The 16,389-nt window shown below is 36.7% G+C and overlaps 1 protein-coding gene across 2 annotated transcripts in view; it reads left to right on the top strand.

Annotated features, from left to right (window-relative positions):
* The window catches only part of COMMD10 (COMM domain containing 10), a 104,519-nt gene that overhangs the window by 14,501 nt on the left and 73,629 nt on the right, over positions 1–16,389 (top strand). For both annotated transcript variants that reach the window (XM_082782570.1, XM_082782571.1), the window contains exon 5: positions 3,834–3,944. In XM_082782570.1, coding sequence (XP_082638696.1) covers positions 3,834–3,944 — 111 coding nt within the window. The remainder of the gene's footprint in view (positions 1–3,833; positions 3,945–16,389) is intronic.

The following is a 16,389-nucleotide window of genomic DNA, read 5'->3' as shown; positions in this document are numbered from 1 at the left end:
TCTCTGCTGCAGTATCTACTGAGCCTTAAAATACCTTTTCCCTCTCCACCCTTAAAAATACTAGGCCCTGCTCCAGAAGTTTAGAACAGCTAAAATGGAAAGCATTGGAAAAGATGTTTTAGGTGCTTATGCATTCTCTGAATTTCTATTTCCACTTTAAGTTCTCCCTTTTTTTTTCCCCCTCAATTCTTCCACCTAGTTTCTTTTCTCAAAATAAGTTCTATACTTTTTTATTTATTTATTTATTTATTTATTTTTTAAATTTCAATGTGAGTTTGTTTCTCAGTCACTTTGGTTGTGTTCTCAGTCCTGAAATTGCAGCCCTACAGCATGCCTCTTCTGGACATCCAGCCTGCCCTTGCTCTCAAAGCCATTAACTCTGATAGACTGGCTCGTGCATAGTTAAGATGTTTTGTCCTTGATATTCTTAGCCTAAATTCTTTTGCCAAAGAACACTTACTTGTTTTCTCATTAAGTAGTGTACGATAAATAATAATAAATAATACATCTATTAATCATTGAGAAAGGAAAAGTATCTTCATTTTTGATAACCAGTGTATAAACGTGTAATACTTATCTGATTACTTGAATTTCTCCTTGTTTTCATTTTAATTTGCGGTAAAGTATGTGGGCAGTCAAAAGTGAAAGTGGAGGAATGTGGTGAAAATATGTGGGAGAGAAATAATAGTATGTGAAGACATAAAGTGTTGAGGGAAATGGTGGATCCTGTTGATGTTTTTCTTGGCTTTGCAAAATTATCTTTTGGTTGGAGATCGTGATTACAGTTCGCGTCAGGGAAGCTCTGAAAAGATCAGATCCTCTTACATTACGAGAACTGATGGCTTGCTGGTGTGAATCTGCCTCCAGGGCAGGTATAGATGGCCACAGAGAATCAATATGTTTGTAGGGAGGGCACGGTTTGTTTAGCAGTGTAACATCTTTTTTTGTGGCCCCTGGGCACTGGAAGGAACAGAGTTGTGTGTAAGTTCGGAAGCCCAGGCAGAACAAAATGGAAATGGAAGCATCCTCGTGTTTTTGTTGCTCTGAGTCATTTGCAGTAGGATTCACAGAGCAGATATGAAGGGCTTTCGTATGTGTTTATTATTGGTTTTATTAACTATAGACATTTTTTTTCTTTCCTTGTTTTCCAGCCTGCACCTGTTTTTTGTTTTCTAAACATAACTCTAAGCTTAAATAAGTGTCAATGAAAACTTACAGAGCTAAACAGTACATTTTCAACAGTGATTATTGTTGCAGTGGCAAGGTAGCTTAAATATATCCAAACTACTGATAAGAAAACGTAGAAAGAAGCTAAAGGACTACAGTAATGAGAGCCGTAGCTTTATTTTCATGCTAGTTCTGGAGAAGTACCTCCCTTCCAATAAATGCTTCTCACATAATGTAAGTGCCAATGTTATCAAAGGTTCTGGCACTATATAGTCTCTTCCAATGTTTTATTTTCTGTAGCAAGTATCATGTTAGAACTGAAAATAATTTACAGTCCTTTAATCTTTTGAAGAACTTGGCCCTAAAATATTTACCACTTCATGTCTTCCAAAGGCTGTGCCTTGACACAAATACCATGCAGCAACATGTCACCACTCTCAAAAGGTTAATTGATATTTCAGAATGTTGAACGTCTGTGTAAACATGACCACAGCCAAATACATGTTCTGTTTTTCTTTCAAGAACATAAATAGGCAGACTATTTTGAAGCGTTAGGCGGCATGCTATCCATTAATCAAAAGTCATTCTCATACAACTATATTTAGAACAGAAAAGACACATGGAACACACACAAAAAGTAATTTTAAGGTAAAGCAATAATGAAAAAAGAGCTATTGTTGCTGTACAGCTATGAACTCCTACCACAATGCTGCCACATATCTTGTGTTTCTTCTGAGCCTTCTACAATATTCCTTGATAGATGTGTATTAAAAGTGAAATAGAAGACATAAATCTGAATTTCCTTACTACTGATGGCGTGTTTTTCATGCTACATACAGTACACTGTTTAACAGCTTTAAAAAAGTCCTAAAAATCAGTCTTCCTCAGATATTGTCCTTGTCTCTAGTGGCAATGTTTTATAATCCTGGATAAGCTGCTTGCCTCTCTAAGCCTTGGTTTCTGTATTACTATAATAAAGTGTTTAAGTAAGTGATAGAAAGTCCTTTCTAAATAGCGGAGTGCTAGGCTTGAACTTCAGTGACGAGCTATCACATTCCAGAGCTCGCTCACTCTCTCCATGTTTGGCCGTAGTGGTTTGATGGATGCAGGTGGTTTTATCAAAATAGCTAGTATTTTTTTCTGTTGCCTGGTTTGGACTGCTCCCATAGTTCATTTGTGTCCTTCTCTGTTAACCGTTATCAATATTGATAGGGTTCCTGAACTGAATTTTTCCTTCCACTTGATACTAAAACTTAGAGTAAGGCAAGATGCTGAGGTCTTGTTGTTCCTGAGAGGACCAGAGTTTATTTCTTTATTTACTTCATTGAAGTTTGTGGTGAGAAAAAGGTTTTCCATCTGTGCCATTAGCATAATTTCCTGGTGTATTTAGGAAAATTACAGATACTGGCTAGCTCAGGGTCCTTGTGTGTTTGTCAGTGCTTTTAATGACTGACATAAGCACTTCTTCAGATATAACCATGCTTTTGGATTGAGCTGTACTTTTGAGTGGGATGAGTGCCTTAGTATTTTGATCAACCAATAGAAGTTCAGAAGCAATCAAAACAGAAAATTGGGTTAGAAAACTAATCTGTTTTTAGGATTTATAAAGTTTATCTTTTAAAGCATCATTAATTAGTTCATAAGCTTTGGGTATAGTTACTGAAGCTCCACCTACCACAAAATGACCTAGACCAGATTTACAGTGTTTTAACTATGCCTGTACGTGTTATAAGCATGGTTTTCCTTGATTAAATTATTATTATTATTTTGTAACCACAGAATGAAGGCTGAATAGGCAATGCACAATATAAATGGTACAGTTACAGTAAGTTTAGGATGTTCTGTCTTTGGGCCGTTCCCATGAAAGATGCTCCCACCATACACTCCTTGTCCCATCTTTCACCTAGGGATTGCTGTCACTGCAGGAGAACAGGACATGCATTGGCTTCTCTGTTGTGTTCCCACCGCAGTGCCTCTGGGGTGGTTTTATGCTGTTGACTTTAGCTGAAGTGTTGGACTGGAAAGAGATTAACTGAGACATGGCAAGCTTACATTTTTACTCAGTGAGCCACAATATTTACTAGCAGAGTGGGGAGAGTAGACTGAAAAACACTTGTATGGAGATTAACTTGCCAGATGGTGAGATTATATATTTCTGCTTATCTTTATTCAAGAAGGCTAGGTAGGTTATTTCTTGAAAGGCTTGTAATTCTGTTCTTACGTGCTTTGTTTTTCTGTAAGGTATAACTTGATAGTGTTTGGATTACAGTAGAAATCACAATTTTTAGGTGGATTAACATTTACTGGTTATTTATTTCCTAAAATAAATAAAATAAAAATAGAATCCTGTACTTTAATCAACTTTTGCAAGAAGGGGGAATCCAACCTAGTTTGGATATTTAATTTTCTCTTACAGATTAGTTTCAAGTATAAGTTACTTTTATTTTTGATGGTCACAGGCAGTTTAAACTGATGGATTTGCTTCTAACTCTTGCCAAATTTATCTTGGAGTCCAGAAGAATTTGCAGTATATGCATTGTATAAGAATGGTTAACACTTGCGGAGCACGGCATTGTGTTTGCTGACAGGCCGTTCGTAGATACTGAAAGTTGACCTCCCCAACATATCTACACCATCTGATTGTAATCTAAATTTGTGTTTTATAGCTCGAAACAATTGGATGGCAGCTTAATCTTCAAATGGCTGAATCCATGCAAGCAAAGCTGAAATCTCCTCGAGCTGTGCTAGAGCTGGGTGTTAGCAATGAAGATTCAAAGGTAAGAAAAATGTGCTTGGCAGAGTTGGAATAAATTGTGATAATGGCCTTATATTTGAAGATTTGATGCATCAGTTGGAACTCTTGATTATCATTAGTCTCTCACCAGCGTTTTTCATATTTATATTTTGTAAATCTATGTTATTAAATGACTAATCAATTGGAATTGTGAAGTACTGATGTATTGGTATATAATTTAAGTAGACTGTGGAGCTGACAGCTGTGTTAATCAACTCCGGGCTATGATGTAATGGAGAAATACCAGGAAATACGGCTATTTGGGGTCTATAAAATGTCTTTATATATATATTTTATTTTTAGCATATAACTTGTGATTGGTACTTAGACTTATAATGCCAAGTTCCTTTCTGCCTTCTATCACATTTGTAGTTATATAAGGTATTACTCGTCACTTGCAGCGTTTCTGTGCTAATGATGCATCTGTATGAATACAGCATGCAAGGACACAGAAAGCCAATATTTGGAGATTTTAAGGTAAAGCCTTAAATTCAAGGTTTTTATTGAGTGATGGTGCTTCTGTGCCAAAACATACAAATAAAGATCATTTTGATTCATAAAGCTGTGTCTTAGGTTAGTTAGCATGTTTTAAGTTAAGCACATAAATGTTTGTTCACCTTATCTTGCTAATATAAACTGGAGTCTTTGCTGCTGTGATATCTGTCAGACAATGAAGGAGTCAATATAAGGTTTGAGGGGAAAAATCAGAACTCAGTTCTGCTTTTGTGTTGCATTTAATTTGCAACTTACTAATACAAGTTGATGTTCTAATATGTGGTAGAATAAAAGAATACATGGCTTATGTTTGTGCTCCTCACGAACACCTGCAGTAGTTATATTTTTTAAGCAGTTCACTGCAATCTATCTTATTGAAAGGTAAATATAGAAACCAGATAATATTTTATGCTAAACTGCATTGAGCAGCACTGCATACAGATTCAAATCATTGACAAAATAATTATAAGAAAACATGGGAAAAACAGGATGTTTTCACGTGACAGAGAAAGTTTGCCTATTTTTTTTTTGCAAACAGAATTCAGGAAGTATTTTTTTGATCGTTTCCTCTTGATTTTTGTGGATATAGTTGAATATCCGTATAAGAATTAATTTGCAATAGTTACAAGCCTAGAAACAAGAAAAACATACCGATGTGCTCACATTTCAGACACTAAAATTTAAAAATTCAGGTTCGTCTCAATATTATTAGTAGTATTATTAATATAATTTTTAACTGAATGATTGTTATTACATCTTAGTAAAGAGATTAGTTAGGTTTGAGATTGGATAATACTTCCCTGTAAACTGACCAAAAAGATCAAAGATAATTAGTTTTTGTGCAATATTTTGCATCATCATGATGTTCTTGTAGAGTAAGTATTAAATTACCTGTAAAACCTAAATACAATGTGGTACTTCTCTTTTCTTTTCTCCCCAGACTTACGTATGTGGCTTTTGCACAGAAATCTGGCATGAGTTTAGTGCATGTGTTCATAGTGATTGTTTTCATTTGTCACTAAACCTTTTTTATTTTTATTTTATTTTTGTCTGTCATTTTTTCTTTTTTTTCAAAATAATTTGTGGAGGGAACTACTGACTTTTTTTCGAGAAAGACAAACAGCAAGACGCTGTTACAGGAGAGCTTTTGTGGTTTGCTCACTAGGGGACAGTAGTGCTCTTCGTCACACATTGCTATCTCTGCTCTTTTGAGGTAATATTCAGAATCAATTCTGAAGTCAGTAGTTGTGGGAAGCGCTAAGTGTTTACATTTCTAATCAGTATGTAACAATAGAAGTTTGTCTTGTCCATCTACATAACTAGAGTCTATTATTAAAAAATGTACTGAGCAAGGTAAATGAAATTTGCCATTATTTCCACTTACACTAACTGAAAGTAATTTGTACTAATACATTAATGTTTACTACAAGTCACTACAATTAAGGACCAATTTAATCATTTTTTTTCTCAGAAGCTGACATTTAAAATTACTACTTAAATTACTTGTCTAGCAGAAGTAGTCAGAAAAACGTGGATATATGAAAGATACTTCTGCTTCATGAACTAGAATGAGTTAGAGGATCCACTATTTGAGATATATACATAGAATATTTTGTCAGCTTCATATGAAATGCAGAGTAGTATAGGTATTATACCTTCAAAATTCAAAAGCTGGGTGCTCTGTATTTTTTTGTCAGGTGATTTAAGCTATTAGTTAAGTTTGCATTGCCTGGGAAATATTCTGCTTGTGATTAGTAGTGATTACGATCAGATCACATGATTTTTTGGTGAGTACTTCTTGTTTGTTAAATTTTGCTGTTTGTTTATAATCCAGACTTTAAATTAGGTTTGTTGTGGATCTAACAGGTATTTTACATACGTTGTGAAAAGCTTTTCACTGTGAGGTGGTTAACCGCTGTAATGAGTTACCCGGAGAGGCTGCAGGGCAGCCAGTATTGGAGACGTGTAGGAGTCAACTAGAGAGTGCTCTGAGGGATCTGACCTAAGTGTGGAGCTAGCCCTGCTGCAGAACAGGGTTTGGGCCAGGTGGTCTGCCAAATGCTGCTTCCCAGATCAAGTTCTGTGGTTCTAAGCTGCTTTGCAACTTGGTGGCTGATGGGGTTTTGTATGAGGATGGGGGAGAAAAAAAAAAACGGTTTCAATTAAAAATCCAATTAACAACTCTTATTACAATGATTCAGAATTTAAAATGTTTAATTGCATTTCTCAATCTGAGGGAAATGAAATTTCTGTGAAGTAGACACGCTAAACAAGCTAATATGATAAGAAACATCTTTTTGAACTGCAAGCTCCTTTTGCTTCCATTCCGACAGTTAAAGAAACATTTAGAAATAACCATTTACAAACCGATGTGTACTGAGGTCAGCTGTGTGTGGATACTGTCTTTAACAGTACAATTTGTTTTCAAGTTTGTTGTGTTGATGAGTTGCAACAACAGTTTGGGGACTTTTTACAGACCTAGTAGTGTTATTTTTTGGCTATAGTTAGCCAGTAGAGGGAGTACAAATTAATAATCCTGATAATGTGTGCCAGTTATAATGCTGATTTGCAAACAAAGACCGATCCTATAATGTAAGTGCTGCGTATATTTAATATCTCTGTTTCCTCCAGTAGTTTATTTAATAATTATCCATATAGGCATACACTCACACATTCTTTCCCACTGTTAATAACAGTAGTTCCTTAGGCTATTTTGAAAAGAGCTTTCTAAACAACTGGGATAATTCTCCATAACCACAGGAGCCATACACAAAAAATCTTTTGTAGTGGAGGTTGTTGAAAAGGTCTGTGGGCTTCAGAAATGTCACATCATCTGTGCTGAATATCTCACCAGAGGAATGTGAGAAGTAAGACTGTGTTCTTAGAATTTCTGCTGTGCTTCTTTGCTAGCAAGATTCAGTAAGACACTTTAACAAAGAAGGTATTTAGTATTGTGTATTTTTTGTACATAATCTACAGTCAGCATTTATGCTTGAAAATCATCAGGATAAATTAACTATTATTGCCCAGAATTCTCTCAATAGTTATGCAATATTTTTTTAAAGTCATTCTACAGATTTCATTAAGTTCTCTAATTCTATTTTTTTTTTTTCCTGTGGAAGGTATTTTTTTTCTCTCTCTCCATTATTTCACATACGATTTTTGTTTTAAACTGCTAAAGACTTCATGATGGCCTTTTTTTGAGGGAGTGATTTTTTTTAAGTGAGTATGGAATAAGTGAGTGAGTAAGGAATCCTATGTATAGGATTCCTACTTAAAGTTCATTAGTCTGATTATTTTGTTTCTTCTTTATACTTGTATTTGAAGAATTTTGTTGTAGGATTTTGCCTTTCAATGTAATACAAAGAAATTCTTGAAAGTTATAAAAGTGCTGGTTTATTTAACCTACTGATGTAATACTTTTAAAAGGAGGTAGATGATATTAAACTGTTACTGTTATAATATAATTTTATTTAATTTTAATTAATTTCCCTTGAATCTCTAGCTGCTTTAAGAGGAGAAAATAACAGTGGAAATATTTTAAATTATTTCTTCTGCAGCCATTTGTTTACAGTCAAAATAGAGCATGCATTTGAAACTGAGATCATAATACATATTCATCATTCTACAGAGGATACGGAAGTCTGGAAATATAAATTTTTTATTTTCTTTTATTGTTGAAATAACAGGCCCCAATTTATTATTTTTCCACTCCTAGTTTTAACAGACTTTGTACACATTCAAGGTTGTGAATGAATCTCAGTCTTAGATGGCTTTAAATCCTGTTTACTTCAGAAAGTGTGCCACTCAGCTTTCTAAGTTTGTTGCTGTGAATGTTTTCCCCATCTCTAACAGCAAAGCAGAGTAGATGGAAAACAAAGCTTTTCTTCTAGTTGAGCTAGATAAATCAATCATTTCAGGACGTCGATTCTGTGGAGCCTGTACAGCGTGCAGGCAGGACCTGCACTCCATATTATCTAAGGATGTCTAAGAAAGTATGGTGATGCTTCCAGTTCCCCCTCAGTTTAGCCCTTTTTTCATTCTGAAATGGAGTCATGTTTGCAGAGTGGTGTAACAGTGGGTTTTGGCGGATGCTCTTGGTATGTTTCTGCTCAGAGGAAGGATGTGGCAGCATTGAGCATGTACACGTTGATGTAACCCCTTCATTTGCCTTCTCAGTCCTCTGCTTTTGGGGTCATGCATTTAGCTGACTCATTTATTTATTTGTTTTCAAAACAGAGGAGTAGTTTGTGTCTGTAGTGTCTGGAAAAAAGAGGGCGATTAAAAGACGCGATGTTGGTGGAACAGTGACGAGATGCAAACACTAGATAATTGTAAATTGTTTCTCATGTTCTTTGGCTACCTCTCAGCCATTTTCTTCTCTGATGGGGACATCACCCTTTTCTTCCTCAGAAAACAGAGAAGCTTACATGTGCATACCTGAATTGAGTTGTGTGTTCACATCAAGCAGGTTTGTAAGTCTCTAGCTATTGCCAGAAAGGGAAGCAGGACAGGCCATTGAACAAATGCAAAAATGTTTACGAATGACGTTAAGAGAAAAAGTTATTTTCATTCCAATTCAGAGGAGGTAACTAGAGGCTTTGGATGGTCTTCTGAACTCCTGTGTACAAGCGAGATTGCTGCTTTTGGCAAGGTAGAGTATGAAACCAATTTTGTTCTGAGAATTGAAATCTAATAAATAGTTCTGCTGATAAGAAAGCAGAAACTTCCCTAAGACAAGGCTTTAGAATACCAGGAAAAGTCTTCATATTTGTAGGAGCTGTAGCAATAATGGCTGTGTAATCTTTAGCATGTGGAACAGCTCAGAAAAATGAGCTTGAAATTTATAATTTGCTTCCAGGCTGTCACATTGCTGCAGAAAGCTGTTAGAAATTTCTTTGTTCAGCCATTAGAGCCAGATATCCCAGACTTGCCATGCACAGCAATTCTTGCATTAGACTCTGCTTCTGATCTATCTATCTATTATCCTTGATTAAATCCATTTAATTAGAAGGAAAAACTGAAGATGCAGTCCAGAATTGTCAAGATGCTGAGAAGGCTTTTGTTTTCTTACCAGCGTAGAAATGGGAGGCTGAGTAACCCATGTCCTGTAAACTGTGGGTAGTTTGACATTTTACTTAGAAACCATCTACCAGATGGTGTGACTCCAGGAGTATGTGCTCACCTCTGGCAATTGTACTGCGGAGTGCAGTTAATTATCTGGCTCCATTTGTGATCTTATATGATTCAATTATCCAGCTTATAGTTAAGAACCCTTTCAGGGAATTTTCACAGTATTCTTATGTTTCACCTGGCAATATACACAATTTGTGAATAAAATCTTAAACACATGAATTTACGAACCCTGTAATTGGCTACAGCCTCTGCACATGCTCTTTTCCCACTAAGATACTCTTACACCTCTGTCCGTGTGTCTTTGTGTCATGGAGTTTAAGGAAGAACTCAGTCCCTGTTGACACTTAGTTGCAGGCTTTAGGAAAACTCAACTTATGTAGGTATACTCTTGTTTATGTGGTGCAGAAGTATCTGGAATTGTGTGTAACTTGTAGCTTTACCACTGTCAGTCCTAGTAAGGAGTTGCAAAGTAGCTGAAATGTTTAACTTCAAGTTTAAACCCGATGACCCACTCTATGGTCAGGCAAAGCTAAAATTTAAGGTCTTGAGAACATCTGAAAAACACAAAGATCTGATGAGCTTTTCTCATTTAATGCATTTGTGTATGCCACATTTTTCCTTAGAAAATCTGTTTTTTATTTGCCTCAAACTAATTTCATGAACTCGATCCTTCGGCTTTTCCAGATAAAGAAGAAATATTTGTGGATTTAATCACAAATTCTCGGGAAACTTTAATACGTTTTTTGGGTCTTCTGTCTTTAGGAATTATGCAGTGTTAGCAAATGAATCGTTGTCCTCGTCTGCCTGTAGTATTGAGAAATAACCATATTTTCCCCTGCACATTTGCAGTGCTTTTGCAGGACTTTCAGTATTGATCCCCCCCTGCCCCTTTACTTTAGCCAATAAGCTCTGTTTTCCTTTCACAAACCTCCTCTGCCTGGTTCTTCTGCCTCTTAGGCAGAAAGATAAGGTAACATAAGAGTTGTACTTTCTCTGTCAGCAAGGCTGTGTCTTATGAACGTTGCCCTTCTGCTCTTGTCCCCTGCTACAGCGATGTTGTCTGCTGCCTTTGAGAAGATGAGGTGAGGAGGATGACATGTAAGCTCCAAGTCATCAGCTTTCTGACATTAATGTTTAAAAACAGATAATTCTTCCGTGTACAGATGTAGAAAAATCAGAATTTCTCACGAGTTAAGAAGATATAAACTTCAGGGTGTCATAAAGCATTTAGATATTAATAAATTAAATGAGTAGCTTTCAGTGGCATTTAAATCAGGTAGGAGTAGTTGTCTCTTGTACTATTTGACAATTAGTCAAGCAGAAAAGAAGTAGAATATGTTCTTTATGAAAGTAGGAGGTTATTTTTTTAAGACAATTTAGTGTTGGGGACGCTCTCCAAATCTACCTCTAAACATATGTCTGTATGTTTTCTGGGTGTGACTGGAAATGCTCCTCAGTTCTCACTTCTTTAAAGTGGGGAACTTGTTACTGTCCAACAGTTGCAACTTGGAGAGGCTTGCTTATGGAAGGTATTGCTATCTCTCAATCCTTTATTTTTCCTTTGAAGGACTCTAAAGGAGAAAACTTATGAGAGACATGGAAATTCTTTTTTTAATTAAAAAAAATTTTTTTTGATGTATGTTTTCTCCTTAGGCTGATGCTTCAAAATGCTTAGCATCTTTAAGAGCCAGCAGTGTTTTGTTTTCCTGTAGCTGGTACACTTGGGAAGGGGTATCTTCAGAGCTTGTTGGAAGAGATAGATAATAATCGTGACTGTACAAGACAGTCTTGTTTTTTTTTTTACTGCACTGACACCTAGAACCAGTTGCCTTGCTTCTCGTTACTGTAGTGGTAGCTTGGGAGACATCCGTGCTTTGCTGTGCACTTCTCAGGTGGGAATGGAAGAGGCATGCTCTCCTGAATTGCTTGTCTTCTGGGAGTGTTTACTGTGTTTGAGGTACTCTCTGAATATGGGAGGATCTTTACTCAAAAGCAAAATACAAAATAAGGGAGTTTAAAGTAAGATCTAGATACATACAGAATGTTTTAATTAAAGTTGTGAACTAGAACTTGACTATAAATATGTCTAACTTCTGTTGATTCTCACCACTGCATTTTGCTTCAGCAGCTGTGGCAAGATGCGTAGGAAATGTGCTTAGAGTTTGACAGGAAAATATTCTGCTTTTCATTTTTGTGTTAAACAGTGCTGTTTTCTGAAGTACTGCTGTATATGGTCTGGGGCTCTTGTGACAGGCACTGATAGACATGAAGTTCTTCGACTGTAAGAAGAAACAAAATTAAAAATGTGAAGAAACAGTGAAAGCAGATCTGCAGCTTTTGTATAGCTTTGTATTCCAATTTCTTCGTAGAGTAAATAGTGGTACTGACTTTAATGAACTTGAGCTGCAGAGAAAAACAGGCAAGGGTTTTATTTTCCTGTCTTCCCCAGTATTTCATCTGCCTCTTCTTTGATCAGTTTACAAAAAAAAAGCATACCTGCACAAACTTCTTAGCTGTTGTCTTCTTACAGCATGTCATGGATACATCTTGACCTTTCTGAGATTATTTTTTTGAAAGGTATACTTGTCAGTTTTGTCCTGATGTATTTTTTTCCCCTTTTGAATGTTAAGTGGGTGGATTAGCTTGGAAACTGTGATATTTCTGTTGTTGTTTTTGTGAAAGATGATTTTCCAGCTTATTGTAAGAGGAAGGGTAAGGTGCAGAAAGGTACAACAGGCATAGTCGTTTAGCCTGTGCATGTCTGTCTTCTGTTTACGCTCTGTGTGGCTTCTGAAAAGCCTGGCTGCAATCTGATGCATTTTAACTAGAGTCAGACACTGATCTCACTATTCTCCTGTGATAGCTCTTCATTATCTTCATAAAAAATGTTATAGAGTAGAAGTCCACTGTAGCTAATTTCTGATTTGTAACATCTAGTGTTTTCAATCCATTTTAAGTACTGTTGTAGGGAAGGTTTTTGTTGGCTAATTGGATCAACTTATTAAAGAAGTGAACATTTTCATAAGTGCCTTAATATTGGGGCTGTTTGTTTGCTTGTTCAGTGCCATGTTGCCTAAGTAACTTTTGCTTTGTCGTATTTTTATGCAAGTCAAATGGGTCATTTTAATCAGTTTCTAGTTTCTTGTTGTTGTATTTTTTTATTTTTATTTTCTCCTGGCAGTATCAAACAACTTGCTTGATCTTCAGTTGTGGTTGACCTAGTTATTCTGTTTCTTTTATTTGTAAAGCTTTTTCTTTTGCCTGTTGAAGCTGAATATTAATTGTTTTTCCTTGAAAACAGTTACGCTTTGTGCCCTGACAAAATAATGCGTGCTTCAACATCAAATCCAGTTAAGACTTAAATATTGCTAAGACAGTCCTCACACTAAGGTTGTACATAATGTCTGCCTTGCACAGGCTGGAACTGACATTTAAAATTACATATTTCATTGTATATCTGTAAGCAGTATGCTGCAAGCCTGAGTATAATCACATGCTTTTGAAATCTTTCTGACCACCCGTAGGTGCTATAAGATGTCTGCCTTAATAGACAGAAGGGTTTAAAATAAATGAAATTACAAGTATGACTTTGTTTCTTAAAGTTTCTGATGTGTAAAAAAAAAAAAAAAAAAAAAAAAAAAAAAAAAGTTTAGCCAAATCAGTTAAAATCTGATGGAAAATTCACATTTATTAAATAGCTGGTAATATTTGGGAATGCTTAGCAAAGTTAACTTCTCATGGTTCTTAACTTTTATCATGTCAAATCTAGATTTTTTTCTTCATTTTTGATTTGTTTTCTGCCCTCACCAACAAATTCTTTAACTACGGGGTCTGGAATGGACATGTAGAGCTACCTTTGAGTAGCTACCATTTTTGTATGGAGAAGGACCAACATCCCGACACCAGGGCCGGAGGGTCTGCAGTGCATTGCTTGAGTGCAGAACATCAGGTGAGCTGTCCTCTGCAGCTGAAGTGTGTGCTGACCCGTGAAAGAGCTACCAGAGAAGTCCCAGGAGCAGGCGAGCTCACCTGCAGGTAGCTGCCTGCTTTCTCTTGGCTGCTGCATTCATAACTCTGTCCCCTGCACTGTAAGGGGGAGAGAAATGGGTTGAGTGAGATTACAGGTTTCCAGTCAAAGTATCTGCACAGGCTTTGAGAGGCTTTGTCGTATCTTGGCAGTGTTTGGATTGGGGCAGTTTTCCTTTCTTCCAGGAGAACCGCTGCAGGGTTTCTGAGTGCAAGCGGTCTCAATAAATGTACAGGCGTGGGCTTTAATTGTGCAGTGCCTTGAGTGCTCTGGTCAGTTTGAAGCTAAGTAATTGTGAGATTCTGCTTTAAAATATAAGTGCTTGGCAGTATTTCCCTGTCACATTTTTTCTTTCAGGCTTTTAAGCATAGGGCTAGCTACAGGAAACAAAAGTTAGCTGTTTTAAGCATTTGAACAAAGTGTCTATGTTACAGTAGTAAAAAGTGAGGGCATCACATGTGAAACTTTAATTCTGGCTAGGAAATTACAAATTCTATTATGATATTTTTACAGTGCAGCTCAAAGAAGAATAGCTGATTTGTGTAAGAGCATTTGCCATTTTCTGGGGTCCGGTTTCTGGTCACCTTTCTTCTTTCTCCGCTGTTCCTACACACAGACTCTCATGTCTTGTTGAACAACAGACATGCATATTTTTTCTTCTTAACCATGTGAACACCATTATCAGAAAGGGCTATTTGGCAGTGAATGGGCGGCGAGCAGCAGCTGCCAGACAAATTCACTTCATTTTCCCTTTTGGCAAAATCGCTGGGTTTACTTTTGCTAGTGTTTTTTTGTTTGTTTGTTTGTTTGTTTTTTTGTGTGTGTGTCAATGTGCAAACTTCATGAATTCCCAGACTGGGCTTTCTGGAGAAGTAATATACATATTCTTGAAAGACTACAAAGTGAGCATCTCCTGTGTTGCTAACATCTGTCCTGCTTGAGGCAATAAATATACAGTACATGCTGTCAAACAGGATGAACACTGTGCCTTTGACATTGCACAGGTGTCTGTAACGATGCTGTGACACCCCTTCCAGTTGTGCTTTGGGTGGAAGAGAGTAGGTCAGCACCTCGATCATATGCGAGGGCAGCAATTTTCACTCATCTTGTTTCCTGTTGTTTACAAATGAGAGGAGTCTGGTCTGTGGAACTATGTGGCATCTAAACTTGTGCCTTTTGGCTTTCTATGAACATTTAGCTAACTTCAAAAGCCGTTATGACAAGTGACCTTTTTCACTAGTTAAAATACATGAAATATGACCTCTTTTACAGGAAAACCACAACCCACAGCATGGCCTACAGCCTCTGAGCAAATCTTGTTCAGTGTGATTGCATAAAATCTTTACTAATGAAATAACAAATACATATTTCTAGGGATACGCATTTGCTGGCAATGCAGTAGTAGAGATTTTAAAGGGAAAAGGATTTTTTTTTTCCATAAGGAGACAGATCTTGTTACTAAGAATTAATTTTGAAACCTTGTCATAATGAAAGGGCAATACAAAAACAAAAATATAGCCCAAACTAATAAACGTCATTGTCTAGCTGAAATGTATACATGGGGGATATATACGTATACGTGTATATACTTGAGCAACACTTGAGCAAAACTTGAACTTGTAAATATGTAATCAGAGTAACTAAGCTGTCCAGTCACCTTCTGAGACAGAACCATACCAGTGGCTCAAACTGAAAAGAAAATTGCAGCGTGATGCTTTTTAAATTGAGTTTATTGCTGTTTCAGTGTAAGGGGATGAATCTTTCGGCTGTGACCATAAGCAAAATGTTTTGAGAATTGCTTTGTAGTCACATTTCTAAATGCTTTTTTTCCTTATCAGTGTCAGGATTAGGCACTGGGTTTTTCAGTTACAGCTGATTGAAGAGCTTTAGCATTATTTCTTGTGCATAGATGCAGGCAGCAAAGTTTTAAAGAAGACTGAAAAAGCTAGATTATTTTTCTATCCTCTTTCCCAGCACCAGCAGACATAAAGAGAGCTGGGAGATGCTTGTGCTTGGGAATAAGTCGTGTTACAAGATTGAGGAATTGACAGAAAAGCAAGTAGCCAAGGGCCAGATTTGTAGGCAGCTAGTCCATGTGTAGTTCTTTGATTAGGTACTGCGACACTAAAAGGTGCACTCCTCTCTTTCATGAGATAGAGAGATAAATTCTTCACTGCGTTGTCATAGCAGAGTCCTAAACTTAAACTTTCTGGAGGAGCACTGATGCTGTGCATTAGTGGGCTGCCCACTGGTGAGTTACATGTGTCTTCATACCTAGCAGTCCTAATTTTTTTTCAGCATGTAACTGAGTATAGAATTTATAGCTGCACAGAGGAGTTCTAATATTTGTTGTCTTCCTCTTCCCCTTCCCCGAATCCTAAACAAAGGAATTTCAAAACCTAAGTGAACATACATGTAAAAAAATACGTATCTTTGTTCAAAAACAAGTACATAAGCATTACAAATACTGCATGCAAATATCAGAAGTCATTACTGGAAAGGAGGTGTTTAATGCTAGAAGATCGTAGAGTACTTAGGAGGGGAAGGTTCATTGGAAGATGCACTTCGAGGCAGGAAGAAAGGCATCTGTAGATTCAGAAGAGTCCTTGTGACAGCAGGCAAACAATTCGTGAACTGTTTTCTATTATTCTCATTTCTAGACCGCTTTGCCTCTTCATGTTCCCATTACATCTCCCTTCTTCCTTTCTGTCACCCCATCTTCACAGAAACAAGCACATAGTGTTCCTATCAAAGACATCCTACAGATTCC

This window comes from Aythya marila (assembly GCF_965140915.1).
Source record: "Aythya marila genome assembly, chromosome: Z".
NCBI classification, from domain to species: domain Eukaryota; kingdom Metazoa; phylum Chordata; class Aves; order Anseriformes; family Anatidae; genus Aythya; species Aythya marila.
This window is presented reverse-complemented; position numbering and strand designations above follow the sequence as displayed.